This window comes from Nyctibius grandis, chromosome 7, assembly GCF_013368605.1.
Source record: "Nyctibius grandis isolate bNycGra1 chromosome 7, bNycGra1.pri, whole genome shotgun sequence".
Taxonomy (NCBI): Eukaryota; Metazoa; Chordata; class Aves; order Nyctibiiformes; family Nyctibiidae; genus Nyctibius; species Nyctibius grandis.
In genome coordinates, this window is record NC_090664.1 from 36,566,789 (window position 1) to 36,586,526 (window position 19,738).

General features: G+C 38.0%; 1 protein-coding gene across 1 annotated transcript in view; it reads left to right on the forward strand.

Annotated features, from left to right (window-relative positions):
* LOC137665412 (macrophage mannose receptor 1-like) overlaps positions 1–12,516 on the forward strand; it is a 35,192-nt gene extending 22,676 nt beyond the window's left edge. Inside the window, exons 20-30 of the mRNA XM_068404362.1 lie at positions 21–163; positions 1,333–1,438; positions 2,271–2,467; positions 3,891–3,993; positions 4,658–4,890; positions 6,102–6,267; positions 7,840–7,992; positions 9,520–9,636; positions 9,902–10,069; positions 11,247–11,282; positions 11,632–12,516. Of these exons, the coding sequence (XP_068260463.1) occupies positions 21–163; positions 1,333–1,438; positions 2,271–2,467; positions 3,891–3,993; positions 4,658–4,890; positions 6,102–6,267; positions 7,840–7,992; positions 9,520–9,636; positions 9,902–10,069; positions 11,247–11,282; positions 11,632–11,831 (1,622 nt within the window). The 3' untranslated portion in view covers positions 11,832–12,516. The remainder of the gene's footprint in view (positions 1–20; positions 164–1,332; positions 1,439–2,270; positions 2,468–3,890; positions 3,994–4,657; positions 4,891–6,101; positions 6,268–7,839; positions 7,993–9,519; positions 9,637–9,901; positions 10,070–11,246; positions 11,283–11,631) is intronic.
* The last annotated feature ends 7,222 nt before the right edge of the window (positions 12,517–19,738 follow it).

Consider the following 19,738-nt stretch of genomic DNA (forward strand, 5'->3'; position numbering starts at 1 on the left):
TGTATTTAAATTGATTTCAGGCTTGTGGAATGATGTCAGCTGTGGTTTTTCAAATGGCTATATCTGTGAGAGGCACAGAAGTTTTATAAACGCAACACTTCCTTCAGCGGTACCTTCACCTCCTGGAGGATGTCCTGAAGATTGGCTTTTATTTAAAAATCAGGTATGATAACATCCATCTAAGCACAATGATATTAGTCCTTGGGATGGTACTTAAAGATACACAAGAGGACTTTTGTCTCTCAGATATCTTTCGACAGCGATTATCCAAAGTGGCATTAAAAATTGAACCAGTTGCCTAATTCTTGCAAAATGGTGGTTTCACAGATTTTTGTTTTCCTGAGAAAAGGTCAACTGAGACACATTGGAAAAACTGATACATTGTATACACTTCCAAAAAAAATGAACTGAATTCAACTGAAAGCACCAACTATAGCATAAAATCAGTCATTTGAGTTGGAACAAATCAGAAATAAGGCCAAATTTTTCCAAACAGGCTTCAATGTGATGCTTGCCTCTTCTCAAAAGGCACAAACTTGATGTGCTTATTAAGCAAGGGTTCTATTTTCTAATATATACAATATTGTTATGAAAGCACCCGTGGATACTCACACCAGTGGAGTTTATGCCAGTACACTTTTTTTGCATTTTTGTTACCGTCATCAGAGTAGTTGTTTTCCTCAAACTATGCAAGATAATTCTCTGACAGTGCTACGGGTGTGCCACAGAGCAGAGGGTGAGCTGTGAACATGGAGAGGGCACACTAGGCACACTCATAATTACCAAAATCATTTAAGGGTGAATGTGAATTGGTAATGTGATGACTACGCACTTTTTAAGAAATCATGAGTCATATACTTCCATTAATAAAAGAGCTGTAAAATGAAGAAGGCTGAATACACACATGAGAGCACACTGACCATAGGCTCTAGGTCAAAAATGTTTTCCAGAAAGTTCAGATGATTCCACACGAAACCCTGGGCTGGGCTTTTCTTACAGAGTCAGCACTCCTTTGTCTTTTCCTAATGATGGAGTACGGCTTCTCAAAATCTCTGAGTTAGTTAACACATTAGATTCTCATCAGACTCCTGCTGTGGTCTGTAAATGGTTGTTTGAGTTTTGTTGTTTCTTTCTCAGTCTCTCATAGAAAGACAAAGAGTAAATATAAAATTTGTGAATGGTTTTGACTTGGTTCCAGAGCTGAGTCCCTGTTAACTTTGAAAAATTATTTTCTGGGTCTGAGCTGGGCTAACTTCTACTTCAACTAGTGTAATTCAAACCTAAACTCCTTTTGTTGTCACTCACTAACAGTCTATACTCATTTTTCCCTAGTGTTACAAATTTTTTGGCTCCTCCTATGAATACTGGCATACTGCAAGAAGAACTTGTATGAACCTTGGAGGAAATCTGGCAAGCATACACAATGAACAAGTACAAGGTGCAATAGTGAACAAGTACAATAGTGCAACAGCTCTTCAGGTAATAGATAGCATTTACTCTGTATACAGTGGTCATTTCCTGCAAAGAAGAACACAGCAAAAAGAGACAGTATGTAAATGTATGTATTTTATAATATGCACACTCAACATGGGTTATATGGCCATGGTATGAAACCTTTTTGGAAGAACTGGAACCATCTGTCCAGGGCATGTTAGTGATGCTAAGGGTTGCTTTCTCCTATTCCATGCAAACTGCTTTACATTATTTACAGGGTATGAATTAGCATAAAATAACAAATCCAGACCTGGCATTTGTAGTTTTAGACACCGAGAAAGAAAAGGAATCCATGTTCTGTTTCTGACAGAAATAGAAAGGGATATATTACTATACCTCTCTGAAATGACTGCCTAAATTCTGCAACTTAATTCAGCAGCAGAATGTGAGAAGAAGGCACATTTTCACCTTGCCTATGTTCCTGGGCTTCCATTTGGAGCTATATACAGCTACACTTTTCCATCAGCCAATCAGCTCATCCTGAGTGTTGAAATAAGTGAACTCGTTAGATAATACGGTGGTCAGGCAGGTTTTCTGTATCTTTCTTCTTTCCAGTCTTACTTCATAGTTCCAAATACTTTCACTCTTTGAGACTTTACACAGGCAAAGGTTTAGCATAACCTTGAAACAATAAACTTGGGTAAATTTATGATCAAACCCGAATTAAAACGTATTTATAAGACTTTAACAAACAAAATACTTAAGGATTTGTTTATGAGCTGATGTCTTGACTAATGACATGACATATTCACCTTTTCTACTGGCTTTTTTTCCAGCTTTTCTCACTTACCATTTGAAGGATGTTTCAAATGATCCCTGGATTGGCTTGAATGATATACTCAGTGAACTCAACTTTGTTTGGACTGATGGAAGTGCTGTCTCCTATACAAACTGGGCTCCAGGTTCCCCAAAACTTGTAGAACCTGTTTTGTATCCCAGTCTGCACCCAGAAGATGGCCACAATCTGCAACAGGTAAATACCACTTAGCATTTACCATCAAGTTAAATCTGAGGAGCAATATCACTTCAAGTAAAGAGCTCACTTTGCTACAGATATTGCTTCAGCCTTCTCCCCAAGTTATTCATCTACCTTTACACTGCGATTAGCAATAAAAAGTTTCAATGTTTGAGTATTCTAGCTACCTCAGAGCACAAAATGGCAATGGACAGATTGAATAAAGATGGGATAGATTGAATAAAATTTTCTTTTTCATAGTAATTTGCTGTTCATTTTAGAGAAAATGTATATACAACATCAGAATTTTAGAAGTTAACACATGCTGGAAATATTTTCATGTTTGAAAAGTTAACTCATGTTTGAAAAGGAAGCAGGAGAGGATGCAAGAGGAAGGAGTTAATTTTTTTTCTACTTCTTCCCTATTTAAAATTGTAATTGAATTGTTAAGGGCCAACAGATGTAAACTACTTTCTAAACCACTCAAACCCTTTCCACTGCTAGCACTGAAGTTAAACCTCTAAACAGCCAGTTTAATCTGCACCTGAGCCACATCATTCGGCTCTTGTCCATTGAGCCATTGGCCAAGGCATGCAGGAAGACATATAGGATACAGCACAATATGCAGCTCTACTTTACTGCAGCTCTAATAACTCTCCTGGGAAATATCAAGGAGGGGGGAAAAAAGACAGTGCAAAAGTACATTCTACTTTTCTTCTTCACCTTTAAGATACTAACAGCTATCTCCTTCAGAGGATCCTTTTCAAAGGAGTGAAATAACATCAAAAAGTTACTCAAGCTTAAGAAACTAGAGTCAAGAGCTGCTAAAACAGATGTTCCTAAAATTTCTGCATGGCAGCTTAGTAGGCTGCTGCAGGTTGTAATAAACTTAAAGTTCCAGCTTCTTAAGCACTCAGCATCTGATCTGGTGTAGCTGAAAGAGAAATTCTAAGAACTAGAGCTGATGGTAACTCTGTCAAGAACCACAATTTAGATGATTCTGTCAAGAATAACAACTATTTAAAGTTGGCTTTGCAAGCCAAATACAAAGCATGACCTCCATTTATTTTTATTTCATTCTTATTCAAAAAACTTACTGAGAGATGCTCATTAGTCGAGACAGAAGGTGTGACAGAAAGTTCTTGAAAATAATAATGCCTTTCAAGTATGTCTCCTCAAAAATAACCAAATGAACAAGCAGGCTGAGCTGAAGATTACAAAGATTTACAAGACAGTACCAAGGTGGAGTTGGCCACCACAGAGGAGGTAAGAAACGACAGAAAAGGATAAAAGGAAGGTGTTTCTAGAGTTGTAATACAAACTTTGCAATATCAGAATTCAAAGAAAAAAGGAGTGAAACTACCCAGAGGGTTATAGTAATTTGGTTTATAACTTTTAATATCAATGTAATGTACTCATATTCTTTCCCTTACTCCAACAGTTTGATTGTGTTTCTCTGAAGAGAGGTCATGCTGATGACACAGGAAAATGGAACAATGAGGAGTGTTATAAATCCAGAGGGTACATATGCCAGAAGAATAGTGGTGAGTTCTGTATCACTGATCTTGAAATTTATAACACAATGATTAAAATCACTTTTATTTTTTAGCATGCTTTAGATCACTTATCCTTTTTTTTTTACTTAAGGGGTCAGTAAAACCTAAGGGCCCATCTTGCATGCCAGTGTTACTTAGCAATGTTTTGGAGAAGGGAATAATAAATAAAATATCAGAATGTAGGGAAGCAAAATGATTTTATTTTTAAAAATGTAATTAAATAGCTAAAAACCATGAACATTTTAATTACATAAATTCATAGTGATCTATTGCTTATCATAACTGGTAAGTTTTACATTTATCCAAATAAACCTGACATAGACACAAAGACGCTAAGCCGCAAAGAGTATTTTGAAAACAGGCAGGGCATATGTGTTATTTTTGACTGATGGGGTGAATTTACCTCTGCAATATAAGATACTGTGAATTTACGTATTCAAAATTCCCAGAGGCTAAAAACATATTTCTTTCATCCTGAAAGTTCACTGTTGTTTTGAAGTTATTTGAGAGAACTAATGAGAAGGTGTTCCATTCAGTTAGCAATTTTCTACTAGGTTTGTAAATAATGAAGATGTTTTTCAATCGCTCAAGTCAAATATGTGGCCTTCAGATTTAACTGTTCTTGGGGTTTTTCTTTTGCTTATTCCTACAGTTCCTGAACTCTTTAAGTTATCAACAACAGTGCTGGACTTTGCTTTTGACCATTCCCATGGCATTATCTATTCTGTCACCCATTCCAAAATGAATTGGGAGGAAGCACAGAAAAACTGCAATAACAATGCCTCAGAACTTGCCAGCATTTTAGACCCATATAGCCAGGCTCTGTTGTTCTTACTTGCACAGGAATATGGAGAGCCTCTGTGGATTGGTCTTAACAGCAACGCGGTAAGAACATATACATTACATACGGCTAGTCAAGCTGATGTGGGACCTGATCATACTGCATATTCTCATCTTGAAACCTATAAGAATTTCTGCCAGTGTAGTGCTGAAAGCAGCATGTTACATCAATACAGTACCCACGTACGCTGGAGTTCTTTGAATAAGTCTCATACAGCGGAGATTTTAATGAACTAAGAACTCTCACATGCTTGAGCACAAGGAAATGCTCCTGCAAACCAGTATATAACAACGGTGTGTGATGTTTGCAGTCATTTAAAGGGTCTCAAATATAAATTGTAAAATCTCCCACATTTTGAGTTTATTTTAAGCTAAAAGATAGTCCAGGAATAACATGTATCCTGCCCTTCTGCTATGTGTTTACGCATCTCTGAGATCAGTGACATGATATCTCAGGTTGCACATCTGAGACCTGCAAAAGAATGGGTTTTACACGTGTGTTTATGCTCACACGTTCTCCTAGAGCAGTCTTATTCATGGTAGCAGTAGCAAAATACAGTTGTGGACAGAAACAGGAGTAAAAAATAGTTAAAGGAATCTGGAGGCTATATGACCTCCAGACATATTGACCAATTGACGTACCTTTTTCATTTGAAAATACAATTGGTGTAATTGCTCCTATTAAGAAGTCAAAATACTACGGAAAAAAAAAATCCTTTCTGTTTGTGAGATGTCTGCATCAGCTGTATGACAGGAGAGGGTGAACATTTGGATGGTAGGTGTATTTTGACATACTACATTCTTCCCCATGAATCACAGTCACGATAACTACAACCAAAGTGATGGCAATCAGCACTGCTTATTAAGAATACTCCCACCTACACTCCCATTTTCCATGAAGGCCTTTGAGTGGTTGTACCAACATAATGGCTTACCTGACTCCCAGTTTTATGCCTTCACTCACGACCCCTTTCTTTTTTCCCTTTCATTTCCCAATGCTTGAAAAATGATCTGAATTAATATTAGATACCGGGGCGAGGTGGGGGGGAGGGCAGGGCAGAAAAAACATCCTGCATTCGTATTTGTGTATAACAGACACAGTACATCTTGTTGCAGTTAGAATTTACAAGCACAAAGAGGTGGCATTAGTAAGCATATGATTCCCTACTTGTTACATGAGAGTCCTCTGAGCATCCTATGTAGCAGCTATGTCTCTCTCAGCAACCTTGATATTACCATATAGATTTTGCTTCCAGACCAATGGCAAGTATCAATGGATTGACAGATGGAGATTAGTTTACAGCAAATGGTCCAGCGGGGAACCGAAACAGACGTTAGCATGTGTCTGCCTAGACACTGATGGCACCTGGAAGACAGCTTCTTGCAAGGAAAAACTCTTTTCCGTCTGTAAAAAATCAGACGGTAAGCAATTGAATATAAGTGTTTTAACTAGAGGATGTGGAGATTTGTCGACTGTGCTAAATATAATAAGCCACTGGAAAAACACTTGTTTTATACACTAGTATACACGAAGACAAGAATAGATAACTAACTAGCTCTAAATATTGACAGGAATTCTTCCCAGAAGGAAGTCAATTCATAATAATAATTACCGAAAGCCTAAGAAACAAAAGATTGAATACTCATTGATTTCTTAACTATATATTCTAGTAGGAAAAGTCATTGACTTCCTATGAGATCTGTTTTGATTAACCATCAGATGAAATTTGGTATCCAGTTTGGGGCACCAAAGTTTTAAAAGCTCTCAGTCAACTAGGGTTTTCAGATGACTAGGAAAAAAGAAATAAAAGGAAAGATTATAATTTGAGTTGGACAAAAAACTAACAAACAAAAGGCTAAGAGAAACCAGATTATTAATTTTAAATATTGAAAATGAGCCCTAAAGAAACGGAATTAAATTCTTCACTATGTCTGACATGAGTTGGAAAAGGAGTAATAGACTTAAATACAGCAAGGAAAACCTTCTAATTTTATAAGTACAGAAGCCTTTAATAAATGCTTTGAACAGGTCAGGGAATCTCCATAACTACAGGTTGCTAAGAACAGACTGGACAAACATCTGTTAGAAACGGTATAAGTATATAACAAGTTCATGTCACCTGTGAGTGCAAGGATGAAGTAAATAACCCCTCGAGGAGTCTTCCAAGCACAAACTTCTATAATTCCTATGCAAATAAGTATAAATATGATTTCACAATTTAGCTAAATATTTTTGTTTTCGTCAACATTATGGAAGACCTTGAACCATTAGAAAATTTAAAATTACATGTCAAATTGAATTCTAAGATGATGTAATTTCACAAAAATCCTCAGATTTGATACCTAATGTCTCTTTCCACTTTAATATCCTAGAAATCTAATTTGAGAGCTGCATATTCCTTAATAGGGAAAGAAATAGAAGACTCACAGGAAGAAAACATAATTTGGCAGAATATTTAATTTTCATTCCATCTGCATTTATCTTCTCATCCAAAATCTTCCTATTATATCAATCACTATGGAATTTATTCAGGATGCACTTTAATAAAAAATCCTGCAAGCCATGTGTAGTTATACCAGCACTTTCATTCACAATCTCAGTTTCTGCTATAAGGTTTTGATCCTGTCAAAAAATGAGACTGAAGTGTCAGAAGACATTTTAAAAACAGCAGTTTTAACTAATTAGGCAGATATTTATGCCAGAAAACCAGATGGGCATTTTATTGACTAGTGTCATTACAAAAATCATCATTAGACAGAATCCATACTTCTTCTAGACTAGTGTATCTTCCTAATCACCTTGATAAAAAAAAATGAAGAAAAATATTCTCTCAAACAAAAAATCAAAGCCATATTCAAGCTCTTTCTAGAACATGCTTCTTTTCTTCTATGATGACAAACTGAATATAGTCTGTTTAGTTTTGTCTTACTAGTATCATGGGAAAACCAAATTTTATAAAATAACTGGATTCCAACTACCTGATCTCCTATCAGTAACGGCCCCTACTGAGCCCCCACAACTTCCTGGAAAATGCCCTGAATCAAGAGGACACAAATCTTGGATACCTTTCCATGGTCACTGCTACTACTTTGAGGCCTCCAGGAAACGAAGCTGGTCTCAAGCTCATCAGGAATGTGCCCGACTAGGTAAGTGTTTTGTTTTAGAAAGATCGAAGATGTAATTAAACACATACAGTAATGGATGATATTGCTAAGCAAATCTTAAATTACTTTCAAACTTCAAACAATGCTTTTTAGCTTGCTTTTCTGAGCATGCTTTTTCACAATAAAACTAAACTTTGTCAGAGACAGAGGCATCTGATACCTCAAATTCCAGGTGAAATATCAATATCTCAAAAATATGAAATTCCTACTAGTTTTACAGAAATCAGTAATGGGGAGATAAACACTTTTAGAGTCCCACTAAGGCACAGACTGCAGGGTTAGCTTTCCCTTCCCCAGACAAGAGGGAATCCACACACAGTGTAAACTAGGAGACACGAACTCACAGGAAAGTTGTCTCTGTTAGTTCCAGGGCACAGTTTATTAATTGGATGTCACTGGCTGGACAAAAAACAAGATGGAGGAGTCATCTAGCTTTCATGAACCAGTAAAATACACCCAGCCATGCAGCTCGTGCTCTGGTACAGCCCCCACTGCTGTCTACGATCTGGAGAGAAGGGCTGTATGTGGATCAGGGGAGAGGAAAAGACACTTTACTCCATATTTCTGATTTCTCCTGCTTATTCACTGAGAATTGATGTGATACAGCAAACATTTCAGTGTGATTGAGAATAGGAAACATCCCATGCATTAGCACTATATGTCTGAGTGATGATAGTATTATAATCATAAGAGAGAATACAAGGATTTCTAGCAGCACTTCCTTGTATGTATGAAAACATTGACCTATGACTGAGTAAACAGAAAAAGTAGCTTTGCAAAGGCATTTTACTTCACACCTGCAGGACAACAGAATTCCTGAAATGGTTCTGTAGAAAGATAAATCAGATAATTACTAGAAAAAGTAAACATTACACTAATAACCAGAATGAAAGGTCCCATTTGGACACTGTTCGATATCCTAAATTCCTACACTTTTACCTACATGTTACCTCCTGGCCAGGCCAGGAAGGTGGTCATTTCCTGATGACCTCAACACAGCTTTGTGTATTTGTAATGCCAGGGCATATGGCAACTATAAATCAACTTCTGGGCATCTTCTGGACTGCAACCCCCAGCTGCTTACACATCCTATCTACCCTTGCAACACATCACGTCAGGCACTGCCAAAAATACTGCCCAGCCACTGGTGAGTGGCAGAGCTGTAGTGGCAACATGCGTGGTGCTGACTGCATCACCACTTTCAGCCTACTTGCATCACATTCTGGGGTGTGGTTGGACCCATCCAAAAAGTTTTGCAGGAGAGCAATTTTTCTTCTCTAAAATACCAAAGGCTAAACAAAAATCCATGTGTTTGTGCTGATTTGTGTCCATACAGCTCACAGTTGTGCTCAAAATACAATATTGCGATATAATAACCATAACAAGACTAGTGAATATTATGTGCAAGAATCAGTGTCTTTTACATCTTCTTACATCTCTTTCATGTGTTTATTGACTTAAGCTGTAAGAAAATGAGACATTGTGATGTGTTCATTAATATTTTTTCAGCTGCTGATTTGGTATCAGTAGGAGACTATACTGAAGCAAACTTTCTGTCAGACACCATTAAGATACTTCATGGAAAATCACCGAACTTTTGGATAGGGCTAAAGGCAAATGACAGAGGTAATATCTTCAATATTTAATCATACATTATCATATCATACAAAATGATGATACGTTATATTAAAAAGAAAGCAAATTTGTGTACTTGAACATACATGTATACAAAAAATGCACAGTTTATTTCAAAGCATGCTTACATATGCTTAGAAATGTAACTGAAACATTTAACTACCTATTCATGCTATAATTTTTTTTCCCCATCACAACTTACTCTATCTGTCTAAACCCCTGTATTTTATACACATATGCTCATTTTAAATACTAGGACAGTGGCTATGGACAGACAAATCTGCAATAGATTTTGTCAACTGGCAAATGGGAGAACCTTCAAACAGAAAGCATAAAGAGTGTGGAGAAGTATGTGCATTGTCTGGCTACTGGAACACCAATGTCTGTTCTTTCAAAAAAGGATACATCTGTAAAAAAACAAAAAGTAAGTAATATTTCTAATATATTAAGGTTAATAATGTCTGACAATGTATTTTCATTGTATAACGTAAAAACGTAAACCATTATAGGTTTGTGTGCAAAACCAATAGTCCCTAACTGCAGGATTTGACCGCCTAAATACTGAGCCCCCCATGGCCTCCTTGGAAGGCTGCATCTGCCGTAAATCCTGTTAAACTACCATCAGCACCATGCAGCCGTTGTGAATACTTAAGACCCCTATGTTTAGGCAAAAGACTGGTCAAAGACCACTCATTTTTAATAAAAAGTCAGTTTTCAGTAGAATTTTTCCCCAACTATCATACAATCTAATATCAAAAGCAATGTTTTGTTTAATTTCAGCCTAATATATTCTCAAAAAACACCCTTGTTCTGATGAGTGCAATGAAAACTCTGTCTTGTAGATATGCTGGAATTGGTGATTCCTTTCATTACTGTCCTCTGAGCTGATGGATTACAGGAATACGATAACATACATTCTTGTGGCACTCTTTATCTACAGTACGATAGAATCATGTTTAATAAAATGCTGGTATTATCCTGATAGCAAAATTATTATCTGCCAGAAAATGCATGAGTTCGATTACCAATAGAGATTAAATGAAAGTGGTCCAGAACATGAACTTTTTGCTTCGTTGAATTTCATATATCTGTTCACCTTTCCCTTACCTGATAAGTTTAGGAAGTGCAATTACCATAGGAACCACATCCACACAGAATGCTTGTCTCTGACAGAAGGGGCTAAACTCACAGCAGATCCTTTTCAGCTCAAGTAAAATGTTCATGATACATCTCTAACACTCGAGAGCTTCATTCAGGAAATTTTTCCTGTTTCAGAAAACACCTTAAAATGATTAAGGATCCTGTGGGCAGTTTCTCAGAAATGAACATAATTGAAAACACTTTTAGAAATAACACAAATCTGACTCTAATTTCATGTCTTGTTGGTTGTCTTGACTGAGGAGGTCAGATGCTCTTGGAATGGAAAAGCTAATCATCCTACTGGAGGTTTACACATGCTTAGCTCCATCTCTCTGGGAAAGCAACTGTCACCAGCAAGTGGATTTAGGAAGCATTGTCAGGAGCATCCGGACTTAGGAAGTTTAAAATGCCTCATTTTTTTTAAAGCATTCAGAATAAACATTTTCTTTTCCTTCCAAAAGCTCCTGAAAACACAGAGATGTCAACAGAAGATAAAGGTAAGCATGCTTCCTTTTAAGTAGAATTATAAGGAGATCCTCAAATACAAGAAGAATATAATTACATAGTTTCTAGATATTCATTTTGAGAGTATTTTTTTTAAAAAGTCCATAAACTTCACCTGTATGTAGAGGAAATAAGGTTATTCTGAAGTAAATTGGGTTTTGATCAAATTTAACTATATCTTGTTTGGTTTTGTCAATTAAAAAAATACAAAACCACTTGTTGAACTGAAAATCTACACGCATATTGCATTTGTCTGATTTCTGGTTAAAGAAATCCCATTTATTACTAGATTCTGAAATCTCTTAAGATCAAAGGTGTTGATTCCATTTCATCCATTTGCAGAAGGGAAAACGGAGAAAGAACTTTCTGCTGGCATCATTTGGCTGTTCGTTCTGCTAGTACTTTCTGTAGTTGGAGCTGGAAGTATAATTTATTTCTACTTGAGGAGGAAAAGACAAAACCTGCTACATATTTCAACCAGAATGAGTGGACCAGAAGCAACTGTGGATATCCAAGAAAAAGATGCACATACCGACATGTAGTCTGACAAAACGCCCTTTTGTTCCAACTAAAAAAAAACTAGCCTATGAATCAGTGAAATCTTCTGCCAGCTTTGCATTTTCCTACCCACATAATAGTCTTTTCTCTTCACAAATATAAAGTTCATGGATTTATATAAATACATACACATATGTACTCCAAAATTCCCTCCGAAGTGCTACAGTTTCTTTTTTTTTAGTTTGGGGAGTACACATATATGTTTCACATAAATAAATGAGCACAGCTGAAAAGCTGCCTTCAGAGGTGTTACAGGAAACCTCTGAGAGATATTTACTATGTGAAATTATTTTATTTAACTCAACATAGAAATTCTCCTTTTTGCACACAGGGGAAATCATTACTCATATCTTTACATTTTTTTTTCCTGCTGTATTACTTCAGTGTTATCTAGACTATGATGGGAAATAGCGCTCATTTCAGATTTTCAGCTTCACAGTTTATGACACTATGTTTTTGTTCATGTAAAAAATGTTATAGTACCTGCATCTGTGAATTAAATATTATTTCCTTACCAAAAAATAGATGGAAAGATGGGAAAAAACTGAAGAGACTCCTTTATTTCTACCTCTAGTCTTAATTTTGGGAATTAATTATGCCATTTCCTACAGCCTTGCACTTTTCTATTATTCTGTAAATATCAACATTCTTCTGCCAGGTTCACATTAATAATAAAAATACTACAGTAGATGATTTTTCCATTGGGTTTTATTTCAATAATGATGCTTTCAGTATGCAGAGATGCCTCTTTATTAAATCCAAGAATGTATAATAAATGGCTATCTTATACTGCATTATATAACTCTCCAGTTTAGAGAAATAAAACTACTGATGTAGTTTTTAAAAATAAAGTCTTCCATTTTTGTTGTAATTTCATTTGATAATGTACTGCCCAGATCCCCTTTCAGCTTTTCTTCACTTGTACACAATAGCAGTGTTTGCCTCAGGGGGGCAGTTTATCACTCTGCATATTTTAAGACATGTATTATCCCTCCAGAGTTATGAAAACACCTTTCATCAAGCCATGAGTGGGCACCTGGCACTAACCGGCCTCAGTGAAGAGTCATATGGAGGAGCACGGCTAGAGCAGAGGAGGTTCTACCAAACATTTGTAACAGGAAATAGATTCTCTCCTCGGCCCTGCTGTAAGAACTGTAGCCAGAATTTCATATCTTCTCCCTATGGTTAAGGTCTCTGACTAACAAAAAGATGATGCCATGCTAAAGATCTCTTTTAAATAGAAGAGAATATCTGGAATAAGTGGAATAGGTTTCTGCACCAGGACATCTGTGCCTATGCCCCTGAGAAGCTTGAGAACACACTTGTATTACCTCTATTATTTACCTTTTTTCCCAGATATCCAGTAAATAACAAAGGCTCCTAAGTAAAAATGTTATTGACGATAGCTACTTAGAATGGAAGTACCCTTTCCTTTAGGAATACTTACTTCAGTTGTTTTATCAAGGGCTATCTTAAAACATGGGGCACCCCTGCTAACATGTTTCCTCCTGAGCTTTCCATTTTTGCCCCTGCACTCCTTTGCTGGATGGACACACATTATTCTACACCTTTGGCTAAGTTTGTAAAGAAGTTTCACCAATGACAGATATAGAAAGGTGTCTAAAGATTGTGAGGCTTTTCCCTTTCTGGTATGTCTGTATGACATCACTTAACCAAGAGACGTGATTTTAAAAAAAAAAAAAAAAGCCATACAGTTTATTTTAAATAGTTAAAAATTAAGTAAGCCAAAATTAAATTTTACAATTAATGTCCTTTGAACACCTTGTAAAGCCCAGAGATAAAAGCACTTAGATAAAAAGAAATTCCTTAAATTACTATAATATGTCCTGTAATGCCACTTCCTGCGATAAAGAAACAGTCACTGCTATTTCCAGGAAGAAACAGGAAACAGCTGAGAGAACTTTGCACAAAACTGTGCAAATGAGAAAAACACCACCTGCTTCCCATGGAGATAACTGGAGATAAAACTGTTTCCTGGTAAGTGCTACAGAAATCTGGTAATACATGCTTTTTGGATGAGTAAATAGTGAAAGTGCTTTTCCTGTTCTATACTTACAAACAGTATAGGCTGCTGGATCCTACTGTGAATCTGATAAATTAAAATCACCTTTCGCAAAAGAAAAAAGGAAACATACAATAGAGGAGACTAAATTTTTTAAAGTTTTTTGTTACTTAACTGTAAAAATTGGGAGCTCATAACAGAGGTATTCTGGTAACAAAATCCAGCACAGCCTACAACCTCCAGAGGAGGAGCCTGCTGGTATCGCCACCATGCAGGGAGAATGGAGAGCTCAATAGTCAGGCTGCTCTGCATGCCAGCTATCTGTGTTATCATATGAAAATCTTTTGATATACATGCACTTTTATGTACATCTATTTCGTAATTAGACTGAACGTCATGCCTGAACAAGAAATGGACAGGGTTCCAGGCTAGGCTTAAGGTATGCTGCTGATCCTCCTGCAAGACACTGAGACACTGCAAAGGCTGATCCAAAGTGCCTCTTACAGGAACAGGAAAGACAGGGAGCACTGTGGTGAGAACAGCAGTGAAAATAGGTGAGGGCAGAGTGAGCCAGTGCAGCAGTGCTCACACCTGGGGGAAGAGCTGAGAGGAGGGCCACAGCTCTGACCAGACCTGCTCACGTCAGGCAGGCACTGTCATCATCACCCACCTCTTGCAGTGCGGGACAGCATTGCCACAGCAAGGACGGGTCGTTCAATCTACTGAGTCTCAAACAACTGAACAGCCACTGGGGCAGAGATCAATGTGTCTGAACGCTCTGACTCCTCTGTAGTTGTCTTTTGCACCTGATATTGTATATGACTCAAACACTGGCCACACACCTCATGCATTGCTCAGAGACAGAAGAGGGCTGTGCTGCTCTTGGTTAAACTGCACCGGGAAGAGGAGACCCTTACCCCTTCCAATGCTTAATCCCGAATCCCAGTGTTTCTGCACAAGTCAGTTGTTTGCATGTTTCTCTTTTCTCTTGAAAAAGTCCTGTATACTTAAAACCACTGTCAGTTCAGTGCTTGGGATACGAAAAACACTGCTTACCATGAATACCTGTTTAGATTAGCTTCAGAGTGGAGAAGAGAAGGCACCCCAGCACTGTTGTTAAATATAAGTGCTTATACTGATGTGTGCATGTGTATTTGTGTAGGATTTTTCCTCTCATTTTCATAAATAAATGCTGCCTGATTTTCCTCACTGGTTTCTGAAGGACACACCACCTCCCCTGTAACTAGACTGTGATAATTTTGGGACAGGAAAATGTAATTCAGTAATAGAAATACAGAATATGACGTCTTCTTGCAGCCAAAGGAAAAGTTTTATTTTTCAGCTGTCACAACAGAAGAGTTGGTATGATAACGTGTTCAAAACACCAGAATTAAAACACGGGAATGTATGGAATTACAACTAATTTGTTGTCTCACAATTACAAAGCCAGCTCTCCAAGAATTAATCTTTTCAGTTTTCTGTGCTAGTTTGCTTTTGCATCTGTTTGTTAGAACATTTTGTATCTCATGCTACTGCTGCACAATGGACTAAACTATTGACAAAATGGAAGATTTTAGTGTAGACAGCAGGACTGGCACTGCTGGCCATGGCTGGATTTATCTGTAAGCTATCCTGGTTGCATTCACGTTGCAAGAGAAAGACCCGCAGTAGCATTGCAGTGAATCATGAGCCCTTGGGAGAGAGTAAATACAGTACCCAGGATGATAAAACTTAGTCCTCTCTCTCAATCCTTCTCATATCTGTCAAACAACGGATCCTAAAAGGAGTCATGAAACAATTCGTCTTCTTGCTACTGTCTATCAATTATGTATGCACTAATTTTGATTAATTAATTTATATTCTGCTACCTGTTTATTATAGACTTTAGAAAGTATCAGTGGGCCTACTTTTCTCTTTGCTGACCTTTATAAACTGCTGTATGTAACAAGCTGAACCAGAACTGGGCCATGAGGTTTACACATTCCCTTTATGAATTATGTGAAATTTGTAACATGCAAATTCATTTATTATAATTATTAAAATAATTTCAGGCTTTTGAGTATTTTAAGCACTTTAAACATTTGGGAAAATAGAAGTAAAGTGTACCCTGTTACACTTTAAGGGTTTCTTAATTATTTACATATTTTAAAGCTTCACACTTTGACAAAACATAAAGAGTGAATCCAGGTGTTAAACTGCTTATTACAATAAACTTGTAATCTTCACATTTCTACCAATAACCCTACTGTGACTTAAGAAGAAGATAAACAAGTTTTGTGGAAATGGTTTCAGGCTAGTTTCAACAGTGATGGGAAGAAAAATTCTGGACACATTTTCACATAACATTTTCCTTCTTTCTGTATTTCAGACAACAGCTACCAATACCAGTCCCAATAGATTTTTTTTTCCCCCTGCTTGAAAACCATTACTTTTGGAAACAAAACTTCCGTTAAATGAAAAAATTTCTGTTGATTTTATTTTTCATACTAATTCAGACTGGAAACTGAGCAGGTGGTATTTCTTAAGAAAATGTTAAGAACATTGACAGAACTTCGTATGAAAGCACAAATCGTTGACTCGAACTACAGTGGAACTATATCCAAAATAAACTCTCAAGCCAACCATCTGCCTTTGTACTCTCATGAACACTTCCCAGCCCAGCGCCAGGACGGGTGAGAGATCAGTGAAGTGTGTCTGCTCACAGTCGTGACACAATCTCTGTATCTAAAGTACGCCAAATTCTGTTTCCCTGAGCAGCAGCTGATGCGTACAGCACACCAGTGAACCCTCGAGAAGGGGAGCTTGTGCCGTCCCCGCCGCCCTGCACTCCCCGGCAGGGAGCGGGGAAGCCTCCCCTGACGCCTCCATGGGAGCTGCCGGAGCCAGTCAGGCTCACTGGGGCTGGGGGTCTCTCTTGTTTCACGGCTCGGGGGTGGGGGGCAGATGAGGGCGATGAGAGCAGAGCAGCGGGTAGCCCGTCCGAGGGGAGCTGCCGCCATGCCGCTGCGCTCCCTGCGCGGGGGCACGGCGGCGCGGCGGCTTCGCGCCCGAGATGGCGGCGGGGGCGGGGAGCGCCATCTTGCGCGGAGGCCGGCGGCGCCATCTAGCGAGCGAGCGGCAGGCGGCGGCCGGGCATGAGCCCGGGCGGGTTGTGCGGCTTCGTGTTGGGTTTGTTTTGAAGGGAGTGTCGGCTGGTGGCAGCTCTGGGGCTAAAGACGAGCTCTGTGGCGTGACGGGAGACTTTTTTTCTCTCCAGGGCAGCGAGGCGCCTTGTGAATTACCTCAGCTGGAGCTGTGCAGGACGTACCTGCAGCGGAGGGCAGGCCACGCTCTCCTGTGAGGGGCTGCCACCCTCCCCGGCAGGCACAGGGTTCGCCAAAGCGAAACAGGTGACACCCGGAACCTGGGGCAAACAAGTGATCTACAGTGGAGATGAGCAGGAACTGATTCAGATTTCGTAATTAATTTTTTAAATGATGAACGAGATAATGTCCTGGTCTTCTCTCTCCAGCTAGAATTGTCTCTTTTTCTAGTCTAATGTAGCATGCAGAATTTTTTTCATATAGTTCTTATGTTTGACTTGTAAGTGAGGCAGAAGTAGTAAAATGCTGATAATTTTCTTCTGTTTCTTTTTTGTTTCTTTTTATTTTTTTTCCCCTCTCACAAGTCTTGTGGGACCGTCACTTTAATGTTCCAGGTTGGCATTTGTCATCATACATGCTATTAGGGTCAGTTTGTACAACATTAGTGACAGAGGACGTGTGGGTGATTCACTGTTCATTCTGGTAATCAGTTCATTATGTGGCAAATCAAAAACTGTGTGCCTCAGCGTCTCCCTCTCTAATAAAGGGATAATAATGCATGTTTATCTCGCAGAAGTGGTCTCAAGATCAGTTAATTGCTTTTAAATCTTAAAACTGAAAAGTCTACAAAAATGCAAAGAACATTAGCTTATCATCATTAGTGGCACAGAACTGACAGGAATTCTCCTGGCACAATTTCAGAAACTTGTTTACACACCAGACTTGTCCCTCTTGGGGATATAAATATGGCCACTTTTCTTTCCAACTTTTTTGTCTTCCTGTCAGGATGAAGATAGCTCACTGCATCCCTAGTCTTTCTGTAAATGTCCATTTACTGTCTTTCAGTAAATGTCCATTTTGTTGTTTTTAGGTTTTTCTAGACTTTAATGAGGTACAATTATTTCTTTACAGATTTTTCAAGAAGTGAAATGGAATTGCACTTAGGAACAATATGACTTTGACACATCAGAGAGCATCAGTGTAACTGCTAACAGTACTTTTCTCCTGTTTTTATTATCTTTTTGACTGTTCACTAGGCTGCTATTGACTCCAACAGACTGAGAGACTTCAAATAAAGAAAGCAGTAATAATGGAAGAGTTCGGTTACCTGCACATAGACTTGTATTTATCATATGAGCTATCATACAGAAAGAACATGTACGTGTACACATACATCACTGCTCACAACAGAAGCTTAATCTATCCCAAGAACACAAGGCTTTGTTTGTGATATGTTGGGTGAAGGTCACTCTAATACTGATCACGTTCTCCTCAAATTTGACATACTTCAAGAAAAAAAAGGAAAAAATATCTTAGAAGTTGTTCAAAAAGAACTTGAAATTGCTGCTTGCTCTAGTACATAACCTGTTCTTGAGAACAGCTCCAGGGCCAAAGGAATAGCGAGTCACAAATACCACATCAGTCTATAAAACAATCTCTGTGTCTCCTGAGCCTTATAAGACAGATAATCTAATTTTCTCCAACATAGACCAGTAAAAACAGTAATAAGGAAAGAATTAGGAAATACCTCTGATAGTTTATAGAAGAGTGAATGTGATTTTTGTTTTGGAAAATCAGGCCTAGCAACTCTACTAGAAGGACCCAATAAATGTGAAGAATATGGGTCATGTGTGATTCAAAAACTCCTGAGTCACCTGGAAGAAAGAGCTAACCACCGTGTTTACTGATTACTCATAATTATTCATGGTTGTCAAAATTAGAGCTTGACTGTGGACACCTGCAGAAGATTTGTCCACAGCTGAGTTAGGAGATAATAAAATGGAAATTAACTTTAGTGTTTTGAAAGTCAAATTAATGTATTTGGGAAAATTAACCCTAAAAATATATGTGCAGTGACAGTTAATAAAATGATCAACGTTGTTATGGGGTTACTGGACGCAACAAGGTTAAATGCACTAGGAGCTTACGTTTATAAGACTGATGGGATGGCATATTGTCAAAAATGGATTTGCCATGTTTCTGGAGGATAGTTCCACAGGGCCTGCTGAATACAGTCATTCAAATGTGACCTCTGGCTCAGGAGGTTCCTAAACCTTCAATTCAAAGAAAACAGGATAGTGTGGCAGGGAAGAATTATTCAGTATATGCTTATTTGTACGCTCCTGTAAGTGTCCATTATTAGACTCTGTAAGAGAGAAGACAATTTATTAGATGGACTTCTGGTCTGAGCCACTGTAGTACTACTTGTTCTAATAATTCTTGTTGTTGCTAGTGACAAGGTTGAAAAGAAGTGAGCTTCACTCAGCTAAAGAATAAGCTTCAAGTTCTTGAGTATCTTGAGTATGGCTCTATGACATTATCTTTTAAATAAACATGTCAGAAGCCTGAAATATTTCTAAAAGGTACATGACTCTCACCTATTGCATAAGTACCCAGTGACGTTTGAGCAACAGACTGTTGTCTTCATCACTGCTTTCACAAAAGCAGGTGTAGTGTCCTTTCAGAGACATAAAGAGATGAAATACCTTACACTAAGTATCTCATAGGACTATAAAATGTACTTTGTCTTGCACGTGTCCACTGGCGTGATTCCTTCAAAGTGTTT